The sequence below is a fragment of the Henckelia pumila genome, chromosome 1 (genome assembly GCF_033568475.1).
Source record: "Henckelia pumila isolate YLH828 chromosome 1, ASM3356847v2, whole genome shotgun sequence".
In the NCBI taxonomy this organism is placed as follows: Eukaryota; Viridiplantae; Streptophyta; class Magnoliopsida; order Lamiales; family Gesneriaceae; genus Henckelia; species Henckelia pumila.
In genome coordinates, this window is record NC_133120.1 from 99,262,782 (window position 1) to 99,282,436 (window position 19,655).

The 19,655-nt window shown below is 38.6% G+C and overlaps 1 protein-coding gene across 1 annotated transcript; it reads right to left on the minus strand.

Annotated features, from left to right (window-relative positions):
- Nucleotides 1–1,474: 1,474 nt before the first annotated feature.
- Nucleotides 1,475–2,224, minus strand: LOC140870470 (secreted RxLR effector protein 161-like). Its single transcript, XM_073273009.1, has one exon. The coding sequence runs from the start codon at nt 2,222–2,224 to the stop codon at nt 1,475–1,477; it is 750 nt and encodes a 249-aa protein (XP_073129110.1).
- Between the last annotated feature and the right edge of the window lie 17,431 nt (nt 2,225–19,655).

The window sequence follows — 19,655 nt, forward strand, 5'->3', positions numbered from 1 at the left end:
TGTGTTGAAAGTTTATGTATCATGATGATGTTATGACCGATGGCCCAAGTATTAGGAGAAAGTAAATCATGGAAATGAGATGAATTTCAGTACTTATGTTCATGTGTTGAAAGTTTATGTATCATGATGATGTTATGACCGATGGCCCAAGTATTGAGTTATGTTTATGTTTATGTTCATGATGTGTTGTGTTCCTAAGATTATGCATATATTTGTTACATGTCTCGAACGGCCCCCACTTGCCAAGCGTTTACCAAAACGCTCACCCCCTTACCTTTTTCTCTCCCAGATGATGAAGATGATGAGTTAGAGAATCGAGAGCAAGATATGTTTTGGGGTTGGTGAAAGATAGAGCTGGAGGATTTAATTTTGCTATTATTTTTGAGTTGTTGCATTTAAATTTTTTGTTATTTAGTTATTAGACGCTTCCGCAAGATTTTGTCACTTTATGGATATTTGAGTTGTAAAATACGATGTTTTGGAATTTATTTATGATAATAGACTGGTTTGGTTTATATTGTACTACGAGGCTGGTTGTTTTATAATTTTTGTGAATTTGAAACAACGTCGGTGGCACGTCTCGGTCTCGGGGCGTGACAACCATGATGAAGGAATTTCCATGCATGCCGCACTGGGTTCGGGTTCCAGACTGGTGGCAGACATCAGATTTTCTCAATCTAGTACTATCCCACCTATTTGATGGCTGACTAGATTTCATTCTATGCAACATTTATTATTTCACAACAAGTTAATCTTATCAAAAACTTTCGGTATTTTGTTTCAAGTGTTGCCCATAACCATAACCAACAACTTTTATTTGATTGGTGTCATTCCTCTAGGTAGATTTAACTTTTGTTTCTTCTGATTATATTTCAGACTTGTATGATTGAGTTTTTGTGCAACTGGAACTAAACGATAGGAATCTAAGAAACTATTCACAAAGTTAATGCCACGACCATCTATAGACTTTAATATGCATATTGGATGGAAACAACAACAATTTGGAACTAGTGCACTCCTTCCACAACAAAGTTCATGCCACGACTCTTGGTGATTTCCGTCGATAAAAAGTGGATTTTTTTATAAATCAAACAATATAGACCCGCCCCTCGTTAGTTTCTACTATATTCTGCGAGTCTTGTGCAGAAAGTTTGACAACAAATCCTCCAGATTTTCCAGTTTTTCAAAAACTCCGGACGAAATCACAATTTCCATCTCACCAAGAAATCTTCTGTAATTTATTTGTAAATAAAAGTTAAGCACACAAATCGAAGGGAAATAGAGAAAATCCGGGAAAAAAGCAGAATCCAACACTTGTGTAGATTATGCAGGAATAATTCTTTTATTGATATTCCAACCTCTTTATAGAGATTCAGTACAACCTATAACTAAGGAAAAAAACATAAATAAGGAAAAGAAAATATACAGCTATACAATATTCTATAATTACAAAATATACAATAAAATAAATATCCTAAAGATTTAGAATGTGATTTCCTTGACTTTGAACGTGATTCTCAACACTCCCCTTCAAGCTGAAAGAAAGATATCGTTCACAGCCAGCTTGCTTACTAACCTGTCGAATTGCTTCTTTTGTAGGTCTTTTTTTAAGAATATCCGCTACTTGTTCAGATGTAGGAATATATGGCATGATAATGAGTCCATTTTCTATCTTTTCCTTGATAAAATGTTTGTCAACTTCAACATGTTTGGTTCTATCATGGAGGACCAGATTGTGTGCGATTGCTATCGCTGCTTTGTTGTCACAAAAAAAAACCTTAATGGGCAGTAGAACAGGAGTCTTAAGCTCTGCAAGCAACTGTTTGATCCATAAAACTTCACAAATATCATGAGCTAATGCTCTAAACTCAGCTTCAGCGCTACTTCTGGCCACCACATTCTGTTTTTTACTGCGGCAAGTTACAAGATTTCCTCCAACAAAGGTACAATATCCCGAAGTTGATCTTCTATCGGTTACACTCCCTGTCCAATCTGCATCAGTGAACACTTCAACTTGGAGATGTCCTTTATCTTCGAACATAATTCTTTTTCCCGGTTTCCCCTTTAAGTATCTTAATATACTGTATACATCATCAAGATGCTCTTGCTTAGGTGAGTGCATAAATTGACTCACCGTGCTTACCGCGAACGCGATATCAGGACGTGTATGGGAGAGATAGATCAACCTCCCAACTAGGCATTGGTACCTTTCTTTATCAACCATTTCTTCAAGATTTGCAAGGTTGGAACTTTACATTTGGTTATATGGGAGTTTCTGCTGGTTTACAGCCAAGTAGGCCAGTTTCTCCCAATAAATCAAGAACGTACTTTCTTTGAGAGACAAAAATACTCCTCTTGGATCTTGCAAATTCCATTCCAAGAAAGTATTTTAGAGGACCCAAGTCCTTGATTTCAAATTCGAGAGCTAAGGCCTTTTTTAACCTAGCAAGTTCTAGAACATCATCTCCTGTTAGGATGATATCATCTACGTAAACAATCAGCACATCCACTTTCCCTTCTCTTGAGTGTTTGAAAACATAGTATGATCAGCTAGACTTTGGACATATCCTTGAGACTTGACAGCATTCACTACAACAAAAACTATTTTTCACAGCGCGCAAATTAGCTATTTGCAGCGTGCAGTGCATGCTGCACAATTCAAAGCTGTTGATAGTAGAAGTTATTGACAGTGCGCATTGCACGCTGCGAATAATAACATCCGCAGCGCGTAAAGCGCGCTGTGGAAAACACATTTCGCGGAACGCATTTGCAAGCGGCGGATATTATCATCCGCAGCGTGCAAACGCGTGCCGCGGAATGTGTTTTCCACAGCGCGCAAATGCAGGCTGTTGATGTTATTACCTACAACATACATTTGCCCGCTGTTAAAATGATATTCGTTTTTTGAAAAAAAAAAAAATTACTGACAAAAACGATAAACCGAATTCTGACAATAAATTTGGTGCATGTAAACTAAATTAATAAAACAAAAGGTTTGAAGATCCAAAACAAGATATATGAAATCTCTAACAAACTAGCTATAGTTACATAAACAACAACGATAAAATTAGTTACTTTTTTTCCTCGAAACTCTCTCTTCCTTCAAAGAATCCCTATACGCCAGGAGAACACGTATGCACTCTCATCTTGAACTGAACATAAACCTTTGTTCAGCAATCCGGCTTTTAAGACAGCCTACAAGAATTAAATATGAAATAACAGCTCTTGTCAGGAGAGAAGTAATGAAAGCATATTTTTCATATTAGTTAATTAGATTTTTTTTCCTAAGTTGAGGGGACTAATTAATGTAAGATTTATAAGTGCAATTACCGGAAACAAGTCGTAGTAGCAATCTTATATCATTAGCATGCTATTCCAAGAAATAATGGATCCCATTCCAAGAAACCAGTAAACTAGAATTGCCTTATACTTTCCCTGAGATTTATTCAAGAAAATAGAATAATATTTGCATGAAACACACCTCCCAAAATGAACACAAATGAACAGAACAATATTTATATGAAAAAATGAACACAAACCTCGAGCTTGCTTGGAGTGGTGATTTCACTTGTCTCGAGATTAGTATTCATTGTTCTTCCTCTATATTTTGATATATTCATCATTCATTACTGTGCAAAATCGAGAAACAAGTATAAAAAACCAAATTGAATCAAAGTTTTGGAAAAAAATAAAGCAGATTAATGTAAGTAAATGGTATTCTAATTCAATAACTAATAAATATATCTTCAAAACACACGAGACCAATTCATTTTGTAAGAGATAATTATCCTTGTCATTATAAAACAAAACCAAACAAAGATGGCATGAGTTTCATGCAAGAAACTGATAAAGAGTGCTGAAAACATCACTACCATTCAAGCCCGCTAGATACACTAACCTGTCAAGTTATTCAAGAATATAATAAAAGATGTATTCACTAATAATCTAAAATGCAATCCAAAATCAATATAACTGAAGTTAAAATTCTCGATATTCAACTCATGATTATTTTCTTAGCTAAATAATCGCTACTATATTCCAATAAACATCGAGAAATCATAACATCTCCAAAACATCGCACCAAATTAAACTATCATAATTCATAGGTGTTCGGAATATACCTCAAATTCCTTTCAAGTGTGGAACGTACGAGCATTGAAGGCAGAAGCAAAGTGGCATTAAAGGACCTCATCTGACAACTTAGCTGCAGCAGCCAAATTCTTATCGAAATTTTTGGCAAGTCTCGAATAGACAAACACTTATGTTGTTCCATTCGCAGATTTGTTTCCTGAACAACCATCTCCTTCAGGCGTGGAGCCTTAATGTCCTTCTTGATATATTCTAAAATATGATTATTAGGTCCTATTTTGAATTTAGGAAACTAATCAGACTTGAAGTTCGCAACTGTTGACACTGACCAAACTGCTGTTAATAATAACATCCACAGCGCACCTTTATTGCGCGCTGTTGATGGCACGCTGCGAAAAACTATATTTGTTGTAGTGTTCCAAACCTATCAAACCAGGCCCTAGGAAATTGCTTAAGGACATACAGTGACTTCTTTAATCAACACACTTTCAGGTTTCCAATTTTTTCTTCAAATCCAGGTGGTATGTCCATAAAAACTTCTTCCTCTAAATCACCATTTAAAAATGCGTTTTTCACATCTAAATCTTACAACGGCCAGTTAAGATGAACTACAAGAGAAAGAAGTACTTGAATGGAATTGATCTTTGCAACATGTGCGAATGTTTCCTGGTAGTCAATTCCATGAGTTTGTGTGAAACCTTTAGCAACCAACCTCGCCTTGTATCTCTCAATACTTCCATCAGGTTTACATTTGATTGTGAAAACCCACTTATACCCTACTGTCTTCTTCTCCTTTGGTAGATCAACAATTTCCCAGGTATTATTTTTTTTAAGGGCTTTTATTTCTTCATACACTGCTGATTTCCACTCCAAGTGTCCTAGTGCTTCATGTATGGTCCTAGGTACAAACGGGTTAGAAACATTTGTTGTGAATCCTCTGTATTTTTCTGAAAGTCTATGATAGGACAAATGCTTGGCGATAGGATATTTGGGACAATTTCTAACTCCTTTACGTAAGGCAATTGGAACATCAAGGTCACACAAAGGCGAAGGAATTGAGTTTAGAAGGGGATTACCAGATATCGGAGAACTAGGTGATGATGATTGACCATGCTAGGAATTGTCAGGAAGATTCTCAATGTCGGACTTCAACCCGCGTCTAGAGTAAACACGTAGCTCAGTGGACATAGGTGGTAATGTTTCTCCCCCTGTGTTGGATCCAATATTATTTGTCATAGATAGATTAGATGTAGCGACCCCACCCGGATCCACTACTTAATCAGAGTTAAGAGCATAATTAAGCATGCATTAAATAAATCGCTGCGGAAGACTTAAATACAAGTAGACCGGCGGAATACAACCGGATAGACAAATTCGATTATACAACTCAATCGAATAACTTAAATAAAACCTATAGCTAATCTTGCTGTAGGGTCACTGGCCCCTCCAAACTCCTGGTGCTCAATTCTACACCTATACCTGCACCATCGAATGAGGTGTCAAGATACACAGAAAATACTAGACGTGAGCTCTAAGCTCAAGACGCAAATACGAATAAACATACAAATATGATGCATGCAAATGACAGGGTATCCATATCAGGGATAACTATATGAAAACTGCCCAGACTGGCACCTGGGATATGAGCTCGTCACATCGGGGTAGCTAACCACTGTGTGCGACCACTCACTCCCGAATCTTGGACGCGGACCACGAAGTCCTCTAGGTACCAGTACCTAAGGGTACTCGATATCAGACGACCAAACAGGGCTGAGCAACCCTAACTGGCTCATCTCAAAAGATGTACAGATGTACAGACACAAGATGATATGTACATGCTACATAACAATAATAACATGCAAACACATAAATGCAACATATAAGCATGCATATCCGCTGACAATCTCAGTCAACACTTACGTACCTTACTACAGACAGTCTTAGTAGTCTCACTCTAGGTTCCAAATCTATCATCAACTCTACAATGCGAATACACATGCATCATTCAATAGACTCTAAAAGCTTTAACTAAGCTATTGCATACTCCTAAATAATTTAAGGAGACCATAGTTATACCTGCGTTCATCGTCAGCCCGTTGATGGAGACTATCCCGCAACTAGGGGCACACCCCTGCCGCATCTCCATAGCCTCGAGCATGGCTCTATTACACAAGCACTGCTCCGCTACTATGTCAGACAATGTCTGACTACGCTAATTTATATTCCTTACTCCAACTCTAAAATAAGAGTACCCAAGGCCCTAAAATAGAGCCACGTGGGCGAAGGAGAGGAACTTAGTGTGGCTAACAAATGAGCCTCTCGGCCCTTTTATATAGGCAAGGGTTCGGACCGTCCGAACCTCACTTCGGACCGTCCGATCCTTGCATGCGTGACAAGTGTTCCTGCCAGCACTTCGGACCATCCGATCCTGCACTTCGGATCGTCCGAAGTCACCTCCATGACGTCACCGATGACATATTATATTGGGATAGCTGGACGTACACGAACGGATCGTCCGATCGGACTTCGGATCGTCCGAACTCCTCGGGGCCTCCGATCCTTGGCTCCGTTTACTTTCGGATCCTCCGAACTCAGTTCGGGTCGTCCGATCCTCCCGAACCTTTCCCACCATTTTTTAGTGTCCTGGATTCATTTCTGGACTTCGTTAATCCCTTGGGAAATTTTTTAATCATGTTTTACTTAATCTAAACACGCTCATACGATTAATTAAATATTAATCGCTAAATATGGATACGGGTCACTACATTCTCCCCCCTTGAAAGATTTCGTCCTCGAAATCTAGGGTAAACCTTGAGAACATAACATATACCACTTGTACAATCTACCAATAGTTTTGGTTCGAAGCATTTGGTCGAACAACCTTCGACAACCCAAACCTCGCTCAACCTGCAGGGTCTGTTTAATCACTGAACCACATCAGAACTTATACTTTGTTTAAAATCCGCGCTGATTCTAAACTCGTACGCCTTAAACTATTACATTGGCAATCAATGTCTTCTTATCCGCAATCCTGCTAAAATTGTGTAACACTACTGACTACCGTCAGTTATCCATCGTTAACCGCAAACGACACGACACCTTTGATCCAAATTGCTGACTGTATAAGCCTCACTGACTACAAATCTTAGCGATGAAACTCCTGATAAGATCGTAACTAGTCATCAGCTATCTCTAGACACGCACGAACTCCAACGCTGCCCAACGAGAAAACAAGATACAACACGTTGTATCTCACTGGTCTAACACCAACATCGCGTCCCTCGATGTTATTGTTAAGCGCTAAACAATCGATCTGGATTCCACTCTAACCATCTGAAATACTCAGACTGATTGCGATCAACCTTGATCCGAACCTCGCTATCATAGATAGCATCTACTTGATCACATTAGTCATCCTGCCATGTATAACAACCAAATCCTGACAATTCCTGGCATCATAGCACATACCTTCAGTACTTACCCTCCCTGATGTCAACGAATGTTTTCCTAAAGAACACCAACTAAGTAAACAGTTGACAAACTCTCTGTTTACTAACTCCAATTGTGTCAACATCCTTGTACACAATTTCTTGTCTTAATTCACTCTTCGAGGTCGTCACCTTGAAATACACTACCATCATGTTGAAACTCTCATATGGACTAACACCATCCTCAGCATTAGTAGTCTATATCGAAAGCTTACCTCTATCTCGTCACTAGAGATAGTATCGACGAAAAAGATTCTGATTATCCTGTCCTAGATAACGGAAAATCCTTGGCTCACTAACAGGGATAGCCAAACTAGTTCACCTTGATCCCACACAGAATCTATCAATACTAGCGGCAATCCCGCTATCTCAACCTCTCAATGACATAGCATATCAGAACGCACTGGGATATCAGCGACAACAATCCCGCCAGACTCAGAAACACAAGTCTCAGCTGCTGTCTCATCCCATGAAACAACAAATGCTAACCTGCTAATGCTCATTGAAATCCATAAGCACTTGTCGAATCTCTTTTCAAAAACAACTCTTGATAAATCTGCTGGATCAATCCTGGGACAATCACTGACAGTCCCCAAAATTTTGTCCGCTGACAATCCTGGGACAATCACTGAATCTTATTTTCGCAAAATGGATCAATCATTGCTAACACCAAGCAATTCTCAGATCAAAATCCGTTACTGGTAATCTCAGCAATGCTACCAACAAACTATGATCACAAGAGCCAACCTACGACCACTTTCGTGATCGCAGAATCCAAAAGCCCTGATTCCTGCATTCCTGGAGATCCTTAACGACTAGAGAATTCTATAAATGCACTCGATTCGCTGCATCTAAGCATACCATGCTTCTAGTACTATTCCAAGTACTTCCTGATTCATTATATCCCAATCAACACCATTTGGAATAATTTGATCGATCAAGTCGATCTACTGTAGCTCTCGCTTTGCCTGACGGTATCAACCCTACTCATAAAATCACTTATCAATGAAAAACTCTCAGGGCTCGATCAATATCGATGATCTCACTGCCACACGCCTGTTGGAACACGCGTTCTCTGATCACACGGATGTGATACCCGGAGCAGCAGAAGTTTAAAAAATTTTGTTTTTCGATATGGAACGATTCCATATCGTGGGTATCAAATCCTAACGATTAAAATCTTGCAAGTAAAAATATAAATTCACAATTAAATATTTTTACCTCTTCAAGCTAAGGCTTGATTATGGACTCCAACAGAATTTAATCTGCTCTTCTTGTAAATCCCGGGAACCGATGACTATCACGATCAACCTCCGGAATTAAGTCCACGAATAGAAAACTAAAACCCTCTGATTGATTGCATTAGAAATCAATCAGATGTTTATCGAAGAGAATAAACAGATTTGATCTGTCAATTCAGAATGTAATTTTTCACAAAAATTACAGACTGAATTATCTCAAAAAGGAGCAGAGGAATTCAAAAATTCCCCTTGAAATATTATGCAGTATTTTCAAAAATTTCAAGAGTGAATGCTATGTAATTTTCGAACACTACACATGTATTTATAGATAATTTCTAGACTAGATTAAGTTATAATTGTATTAGGACACTAACTCCTTAGGGCCCACAATCCATAACTTAAGCCCAACAAGCCAAGCCTGTTATTATAGAAATTAATATAAAATTCATCGTGACTCTGATTGATAAACTGATTTTACCAATGTGCACAGAAACCATTTCTGCATCTTTTAAAGTCAAGATAATTTTTCTGAATCCGAATTCAGTGATTTTCAAAAATGCCCATCCCTATGTCATTTTAGAAAATTTCACTCCCTTTTAGTTAAGAAGTCCAACTTCTCTTTCATTAAATTTAACTCTTTAAATTTAACTATCTCAACGAGGTTTAGTAATCCATTACTTGTGTGACCCTCAATGGTTCAGGGCAGGGACGGAACCAGGATTTGTTTTTAAGGAGGGCTAAATTTTACGTGCAGAAAATTTATAGTACAAAGATTGCAAAAATATCTACTATACATATATATTAAGAAATATTTTAGTCTCTAAATTTATATATCGTTAGTCTTTCCTAAATTTTTTAATGTATCAAATATCAATATCATAATAATGATATAAAAACTAAAATTTATTATGTTAGTTTCCTAAAATTAATAGAGAATATTATATTATATTACATTAATTTGTTTAAAAAAAAGATTAAGCACGTGAGGTTTACCAATGAATATTTTTTTGTTATTTTTTAATCAATTATATTGAAATTGTTATTCATTAGATAAGAAAATTACTACTTCACTATCTTGTTGTGCTATAATAATTAAAAATTATTAATTTATTTCTCGTAAAATTTACTATTATAAATTAAAGTTATATTATTATATAATTTACTATTTATCACAATATAATTGCTAGACTTTGAAATTTATAAAACTCAATTTGAAATTGTATTTGGCCCATATCAAACAATGGGAAAGCTCAAGAAGAAGAAAAATAAAGCATTTCTATATATTTTATCAAATTGGACTCTAAGACACATAAATATATATGAATATATATATGGGCTAAAGGTTGGAGCTAGACTGGGCTAAAGCCCAGCCTAGCCCCAACAGTAGGTCCGTCCCTGGTTCAGGGATACAGCTAGCCGTGGGCTCACAACTCCTTGTGACTCGGAACAATAATTTTTGACTTACCCCTCGAATCATGGTAAGAGCGCCTAGCAACATCGCCCCATGATTCCCTAGGTATCACTGATAGTTGAAAGAGTGGGTGCCCAGTGAGCCAACTTGTGGCTATGGGCTTTGATGACTCTTTGTACAAACAATCTTTTGTTTAATGTAATTTACACTTTTATTAATGGCAATGACTTTATCTTTCTTCATATTGTTATATTGTGATATACTATTGTTGTTTTGATAAAGACCTTGAATATACTATAGTGTATGTAAGATGTGGTAGAACATGGGGATGTCTATCATGAAATACATCTTATAGTCACTGTATATTCTAAACTGTTCCTAGTCAATTGAGCCGTCCGATAATAAGGATAAGGATCGCTCGAGTTTGAGACTAGCATTTGCGATGCGGAGTATCACGTTTCATTGGTAGGGAACATGGAGATGTTCGAAGCATGCAAATGGATATTCATAGGATGAATAATCGAACTACCCTATCCGGACTTTCCAAGTGGTTATCACTTATCGAGTGGATAAAGTCCGCGGTTTTGGTTGTACACCATTAGTCCTTACTACTTGAAACATCATGGAGACTCTATATGCTAGTACTGTGCTTTGACTCGTTTACCGACTCTATGGGGGTCATCAGGTGTCGGGATTGGGTACAGTTACAACACATATAGGAGTCGATGCATTGTTGTCAAGGATTCACCACATACTTGCGAGTGTGGATATCCTATGCGATCTGAGGAGATATTAGTGTGACGAATCTCTGGCTAGAGTACTTGATGTGATTTAAGAAATGGTTTCTTAGTAGCACATGCGATGTCACTAATTTGATCTTCAAGATGTATTGCATAGTTATCGAATCTTGAGCGACTCTCGATATACCAATGGTTATTGATTCGATCGGGATATATGGATGAAGGGACCGTACTGTACGCGAACCAAAATCTACTGGTTCTTGTAGGCACTATCAGTGATACCTAGGGAATCATGGGGCGATGTTGCTAGGCGCTTTACCATGATTCGTTGGGCAAGTCGGAAATCGTTGTTCCGAGTTACAAGGAGTTGTGAGCCCACGGCTAGCTGTATCCCTGAACCATTGAGGGTCACACAGTGTAATGGAGTTTTTTAATCCCCGTTGAGATAGTTAAATTTAAAGAGTTAAATTTAATGAATAAAGAAGTTGGACTTCTTAAATAAGAGTAAGGGAGTAGGATTTCCTAAAATGACATAGGGATGTACATTTTTGGAAACCACTGAATTCGGATTCAGGAAAATTTATCTTGACTTTAAAATGTGCAGAAATGGTTTCTGTGCACATTGGTAAAATCGGTTTATCAATCGGAGTCACGATGAATTTTATATTAATTTCTGAACATGCGGGCTTTGCTTGTCGGGCCTCAACTTATGACTAATGGGCCCTAAGGTGTTAGTGGCCTGCATTATAAATAAGTTATTGCAGTACAGAAATTACACACAACTGGTCATAATTTTGAGAGCAAAATTTTGAAAACCCTAGCCTCCTCTCTCTCAAATATTTCGGCCGCCCCCTTCCCTTCTCTGCGTGAGAAATTCCGGTCTGTGATTTTGAATTGCAGTCTGGAATAGCGAATCAAATTCGTTTATTCTCTTCGTAGAAAACTTCTGATAGATTTTCTAGTGCAATCTATCAGAGGGATTAAACCTCCATTCGTGGACCTGATTGAAGGAGTTCATCGGTTCCAGGGAGAGACAACAAGAGCAGAGAAATCTGTTGGAGTCCAATAATCTCGATTCGAGATTGAAGGTAAAATTTAATAATTGTTATTTAAATTTTACACACACTTATAATTTAATCGTTGAACGGTTGATACCCACAATATGGAATTGTTCCATAATAAAATTTTTAAACTTCCGCTGCACCGGGTATCAATCGTGATTGATCTGAACGCCAGTTTTCCAACAGTGGTATCAGAGCCAGGTTGCTCAGATCAAACGATTAAATTAATCGATTGTACAAAAATTTTTGAGTCTCGGTTTTTGAAACAAAATAAATATTTTTAAATAAAAAAAAATTTTTCGGGGCAAAACCCGGGCAGCGATTGGATCGCTGCCCGGTGGGGCAGCAATTGTTGCTGCCCCGGGCGGCGCACGGCGCCGCCAGGGCAGCAACTGTTGCTGCCCTAAAGGTGCAGCCGGGCTGCCCCGGCCCGCGCCCACGGGTGCGGGCCGGCCCGGGAGTGTCCCGGGCGGCCCGCGGGAAAAATTAAAATTTTATTTAAAATTAATTTTAATGTGTTAAAATTTTATTTTTGGTCCGGTCAAAAATTGTTTTTGATTGGTTCACGAGATTTCGGATCGAATTGTTCGAGTCCGTAAACTTTAAAATTGATTTTTGGATAAATTTGAATTTTTGGAAAATTTTAATATTTTATCCTTAAATTGAATTTTGAAATCAATTATTTTTGGTACAATTGATGATAAGATTTGATCTTATGAATATATTGAGTAAAATATGATTTTATCCATAAAATTGGATTTTGTAGATAAAATATGATTTTATTTGATAAAGAGATAAAATATGATTTTATATGTAAAATGAGATTTTATATATAAAATATGATTTTATCCTGTTTAAATTTGAATTGCCACTGCATGTTATCCAATAAATTAATTTTGAATTAAATGTTATTGGATAAGGATGATCGATTGCCATGACCAATTTTGTAGGTGTATGTTAGGAATTTACATTTGTTTTTATTGTTGTTGGTTTTATTAATGGGCCTGGTTTATGGCCCAGTATGAATGTCATATGTAATAAAAGTGGGCTTGGTTTATGGCCCGTTCCCACCCCTAAAAATGTATCCCCTACTTGTCATTGTTATTTATTGTAAATACATTAGATTTAGTGGGAGATCAAGATTTGAAGATGGTGGGCCCAGCAGACAATAAAGACAGAAGAAATGTAAATTGGAAGCACATGTAATAGGATTGCATTGCATACTGCATATTACCTAGGATTGGACTAAGACTCGTGATTGGCAACCACGGGTCAATTAGAAATGGAATCGATCATCCTATATAATATATGATATTATGATTGTATGCATGTTTTAGACATAATTGCGTGAATCCGGCAAGCATGCAATAATTTGAAATTGATGAGACAAATTTTTATAATTAAAAATCCCTCATTTTAAATATGATTTAAAATTGATATCAAGATAAATAAAGGAAATTTAAATTTGTTTAAATGTTCCTACCTTCCATCAACGGTCAATGTATGTGATGCTACCCGCGGATACGGTCCGGCTCATATTATTGGGGGGGGCCGTCCGTCGGAAAGCTGTACATTGGATCGACACATGTTGTAAGTTGGGTGGAACTCCCATGGGATCGGCTCATATTATTGGGGGATCCACATGGCGACCGTCCATCACAACTTAATATTGATGGGTCATCTTGACATGTCACTTTAAACGGCGTCATATTATTGGGCCCTTATTGGACATGAGGTAAATACATGGGGGTTGCTTTGGAAGCAATTGGGCTCTACCTTTTGAGAATTATGGTTGGCTGATATTATTCGGGACCATAAGTTTGCCAATTGGACTCCATGTTCTCACTAAGGAAAAAGTTTCCCGTTTTCACTAGAGGGTAGTGAAATCGTTAAAATAGTGGGAGTGAGATTCATAAAATTAAATTCGCCTATTTTATGTCTTAGTAAATTGCTTAAACAATCATTGATATATGTCTGTTTTTCTTTTCAGTATTTCATACAATGAATTCGCGTAATACATTATTCTCGATCCTCGAACAAAACAAGTTAACTGGCGCAAACTATACGGAATGGTTCCGAAAGTTGAAGATTGTCTTGACTTCGGAGAAGATGCTCTACGTGTTAGAGAAATCACCTCCGAAGGAAGCACCAGCTGACGTAAGTCCGGAGGAATTGGCCAAACTTGATGCATGGTGGGACCATGACATCAAGACCAAATGCTATATGCAAGCCTCGATGTCTGATGAACTCCAGAGGCGATTTGAGGACACCGTGAATGCTGCTGACATTCACGCTCAACTCAAGGAACTTTTTGGGGCTCAATCGAGGGCTGAAAGGTTCGCTACTGTTAAGGAGCTAATGACGTGTCGCATGCGTGAAGGGACTTCGGTCCGTGATCATGGGGTACGAGTGATTTGGCTCATACAAAAGTTAGCGACCCTTGATTTGGTGTTGGAGCATGAACTCAACGTGGATTTACTGCTTCTGTCTCTTCCTTCTTCGTTTGACGGATTTGTGGTAAATTTTAATATGAACAAGATAGAGGCCACCCTTGAAGAGATGGTCAATATGCTTGTGACATATGAATCCACACTAAAGAAGGATAAACCAGCTTTCTTGGTGGGCTCCTCATCTTCTACTAAGAAGGGGCCAAGTACGAAGGGCAAGAAACGTTCTGCCCCACCCAAGAAAGTCGAGCCCGAGAAGAAGCATAAGACAAAGGCTTCAAACAATGGAAAATCCAAGGATGTTTGCCATTACTGCAAGAAGCCCGGTCATTGGAAGCGCAACTGCAAGGAATATCTAGAGCAGTTGGGAACTGCAAAGGGTATGTTCTATATTGAAATAAACATTTCACTTAATACTACTTCTTGGGTATTGGATACCGGATGTGGATCTCACATTTGCAATGATTTGCAGGTGATGACAAGAAGTCGCAGGCTTAGAATGGGTGAGACCCAGCTGAGGCTCGGGAATGGTTCCAGAGTTGAAGCTACAACCATTGGAGATGTTTGTTTAATTTTGCAGAACGGTTTTAAGTTATTTTTAAGAGATGTTTTATTTGTTCCGGATTTAATTAAAAACATTATTTCTGTTTCTATGCTAGATAGAGATGGTTATTCTTGCAATTTTGTGAATGGGATTTGCAATATTTACAAGAATGAATGTTTGATTGGAAATGGATAACTTGAAAACGATCTATACAACTTAAAACTGAAAGACGTTCCAATAAATTATATTGATAAACCGGCAACAACAAACAAAAGAAAAATCGATAGTCAAAACCCGGCGAACCTTTGGCATGCTAGGCTAGGTCATATTTCCTCAAGGAGGATGAACAAGCTAGTGGGAGAGGGCATGTTTGATATGTCTGATATTAACTCTCTACCTACTTGTGAATCCTGTCTAAAAGGGAAAATGACTAAATCTCCTTTTAAGGGGAAGCCTGAGCGTAGTCAAAATCTGTTGGATTTGATCCATACAGATGTTTGTGGACCATTTAGAGTTGGGACTCAATATGGCCACACCTACTTCATTACCTTTACTGACGATTATTCAAGGTATGGGTATTTATATTTAATGAAATATAAGTCTGAAGCATTTGAAAAGTTCAAAGAATTCAAGGCTGAAGTAGAAAACAAGCTAGGTAAAAGTATTAAAGCACTTCGATCGGATCGAGGTGGAGAATACTTAAGTACCGAGTTTTTGGACTATCTAAAAGAGAATGGGATTCTCTCTCAGTGGACTCCTCCTATGACACCACAGCTGAATGGTGTATCGGAGCGTCGTAATCGAACTTTGTTGGACATGGTTCGATCTATGATGAGCTTCACTGAGCTTCCACCTTCGTTTTGGGGCTATGCGCTTGAAACGGCGGTATTGTTGTTGAACAACGTCCACACTAAAGCAGTGGACAAAACACCATACGAGTTATGGAATGGCAAAGCTCCTAAGTATTCGTACTTGAGGATTTGGGGATGTCCTGCTTACGTGAAGCGGACAGTGGGAGATAAGTTGGATAGTCGATCCAGCTTATGTTATTTTGTAGGGTATCCGAAGAATTCAATCGGATATTATTTCTATTATCCTGCTGAAACAAAGGTGTTTGTTTCTAGGAATGCCACCTTCTTGGAGAAGGAGTTCTTATTGGATAAGAAAGGCGAGATGATGGAACTCGAAGAAGTTCGAGAAGAACCCGAAATACAAAATAACGATTCTACGCCTCAGGAACCATTACTGGACACGCCTGAACCTAGAAGATCCAAGAGGACTTCTAGACCTCCTGTTCGATATGGTCTTCTTCTTGAAGGGGATCAAGATGAACCCGACATTGGATGTGATCCAAGAAACTTCAAGGAAGCAATTTCTGATGCGGATTCAAATTTATGGCTTGAAGCTATGCAGTCTGAATTGGATTCAATGCATACAAACCAAGTTTGGTCTTTAGTAGATCCTCCTGATGGAATTGTTCCAATAGGGTGTAAATGGATCTACAAGGGAAAGCTTGGGCCTGATGGTAAGGTATTGACCTACAAGGCGCGATTGGTGGCGAAAGGTTACACTCAAAGACAAGGAGTTGACTATGATGAAACCTTTTCACCAGTTGCAATGTTCAAGTCCATAAGAATCCTTATTGCCATAGCTGCATGGTATGACTATGAGATATGGCAAATGGATGTGAAGACTGCTTTTCTTAATGGAGACATTAAGGAAGAAATCTATATGAAGCAGCCAGAGGGGTTCACATCCATGGGAAGCGAGCATAAGGTATGCAAGCTTCAGATATCAATTTATGGTCTAAAACAAGCATCAAGAAGTTGGAACCAGAAATTTGATGAAACAATAAAAGATTTTGGTTTCATCAAGAACCCGGAGGAACCGTGCGTGTACAAGAAAGTAGTTAAGGATGCTGTGACATTCTTAGTACTTTATGTTGATGACATCCTACTCATTGGGAATGATGTAGGGATGTTACAGTCAACAAAGATATGGTTATCAGGTAGATTCTCGATGAAGGATTTGGGTGAGGCATCCTACATTCTTGGGATACAGATCTATAGAGATAGATCTAAGAGAATGATAGGACTCACTCAATCAACCTACATCGACACCATATTGAAACGGTTTTCAATGGATGGGTCCAAGAGAGGACATCTACCCATGTTTCATGGAGTTTCTCTATCCAAGTCTATGTGTCCCAAGACTGATGAAGAGATAGAGAATATGACACATGTACCATATGCGTCAGCTATAGGTAGTATCATGTATGGGATGATATCTACCAGACCAGATGTAGCATTTGCTCTGAGTGTCACGAGCAGATATCAAGCTAATCCCGGTCAAATGCATTGGAAAGCCGTGAAGGACATTCTTAAGTAATTACGAAGGACTAAGAATATGTTCATGGTATATGGAGGACGAGATCTGAAATTGGAAGGCTATACCGACTCTAGCTTCCAAAGTGACGTGGATGACTCGAAGTCAACCTCTGGATTTGTGTTCATGCTCAATGGCGGTGCTGTCTCTTGGAAGAGTTCCAAGCAGGACACCACAGCGGATTCCACCACTGAGGCTGAATACATTGCAGCATCAGCTGCTGCTAAAGAGGCCGTTTGGATGAGGAAGTTCGTCCAAGAGTTGGGCGTCATTCCTGAATTTTTTGGTCCAGTCCCGGTGTACTGTGACAACACGGGTGTCGTTGCTCAAGCAAAGGAACCAAGGTCTCATCAAAGATCCAAACACGTACTGAGGAAATACCACATCATCCGGGAGATTGTGGAAAGAGGAGACATCACTGTCGAACGAGTGGCCTCTGCAGACAATATCGCTGATCCGCTTACTAAGCCCTTGTCAGGACCATTGTTTGACAAACATCGCGAAGCAATGGGTCTACGTAGTATGACTAGTTGGCTATAGGGCAAGTGGAAGATTGAAAGAGTGGGTGCCCAGTGAGCCAACTTGTGGCTATGGGCTTTGATGACTCTTTGTACAAACAATCTTTTGTTTAATGTAACTTACACTTTTATTAATGGCAATGACTTTATCTTTCTTCATATTGTTATATTGTGATATACTATTGTTGTTTTGATAAAGACCTTGAATATACTATAGTGTATGTAAGATGTGGTAGAACATGGGGATGTCTATCATGAAATACATCTTATAGTCACTGTATATTCTAAACTGTTCCTAGTCAATTAAGCCGTCCGATAATAAGGATAAGGATCGCTCGAGTTTGAGACTAGCATTTGCGATGCGGAGTATCACGTTTCATTGGTAGGGAACATGGAGATGTTCGAAGCATGCAAATGGATATTCATAGGATGAATAATCGAACTACCCTATCCGGACTTTCCAAGTGGTTATCACTTATCGAGTGGATAAAGTCCGCGGTTTTGGTTGTACACCATTAGTCCTTACTACTTGAAACATCATGGAGACTCTATATGCTAGTACTGTGCTTTGACTCGTTTACCGACTCTATGGGGGTCATCAGGTGTCGGGATTGGGTACAGTTATAACACATATAGGAGTCGATGCATTGTTGTCAAGGATTCACCACATACTTGCGAGTGTGGATATCCTATGCGATCTGAGGAGATATTAGTGTGACGAATCTCTGGCCAGAGTACTTGATGTGATTTAAGAAATGGTTTCTTAGTAGCACATGCGATGTCACTAATTTGATCTTCAAGATGTATTGCATAGTTATCGAATCTTGAGCGACTCTCGATATACCAATGGTTGTTGATTCGATCGGGATATATGGATGAAGGGACCGTACTGTACGCGAACCAAAATCTACTGGTTCTTGTAGGCACTATCAGTGATACCTAGGGAATCATGGGGCGATGTTGCTAGGCGCTTTACCATGATTCGTTGGGCAAGTCGGAAATCGTTGTTCCGAGTCACAAGGAGTTGTGAGCCCACGGCTAGCTGTATCCCTGAACCATTGAGGGTCACACAGTGTAATGGAGTTTTTTAATCCCCGTTGAGATAGTTAAATTTAAAGAGTTAAATTTAATGAATAAAGAAGTTGGACTTCTTAAATAAGAGTAAGGGAGTAGGATTTCCTAAAATGACATAGGGATGTACATTTTTGGAAACCACTGAATTCGGATTCAGGAAAATTTATCTTTACTTTAAAATGTGCAGAAATGGTTTTTGTGCACATTGGTAAAATCGGTTTATCAATCGGAGTCACGATGAATTTTATATTAATTTCTGAACATGCGGGCTTTGCTTGTCGGGCCTCAACTTATGACTAATGGGCCCTAAGGTGTTAGTGTTCTGCATTATAAATAAGTTATTGCAGTACAGAAATTACACACAACTGGTCATAATTTTGAGAGCAAAATTTCGAAAACCCTAGCCTCCTCTCTCTCAAATATTTCGGCCGCCCCCTTCCCTTCTCTGCGTGAGAAATTCCGGTCTGTGATTTTGAATTGCAGTCTGGAATAGCGAATCAAATTCGTTTATTCTCTTCGTAGAAAACTTCTGATAGATTTTCTAGTGCAATCTATCAGAGGGATTAAACCTCCATTCGTGGACCTGATTGAAGGAGTTCATCGGTTCCAGGGAGAGACAACAAGAGCAGAGAAATCTGTTGGAGTCCAATAATCTCG

Excerpts from the sequence above, each read along its gene's own strand:
- LOC140870470 (XM_073273009.1), bottom strand. The coding sequence starts at position 2,224 with ATGGTTGATAAAGAAAGGTACCAATGCCTAGTTGGGAGGTTGATCTAT.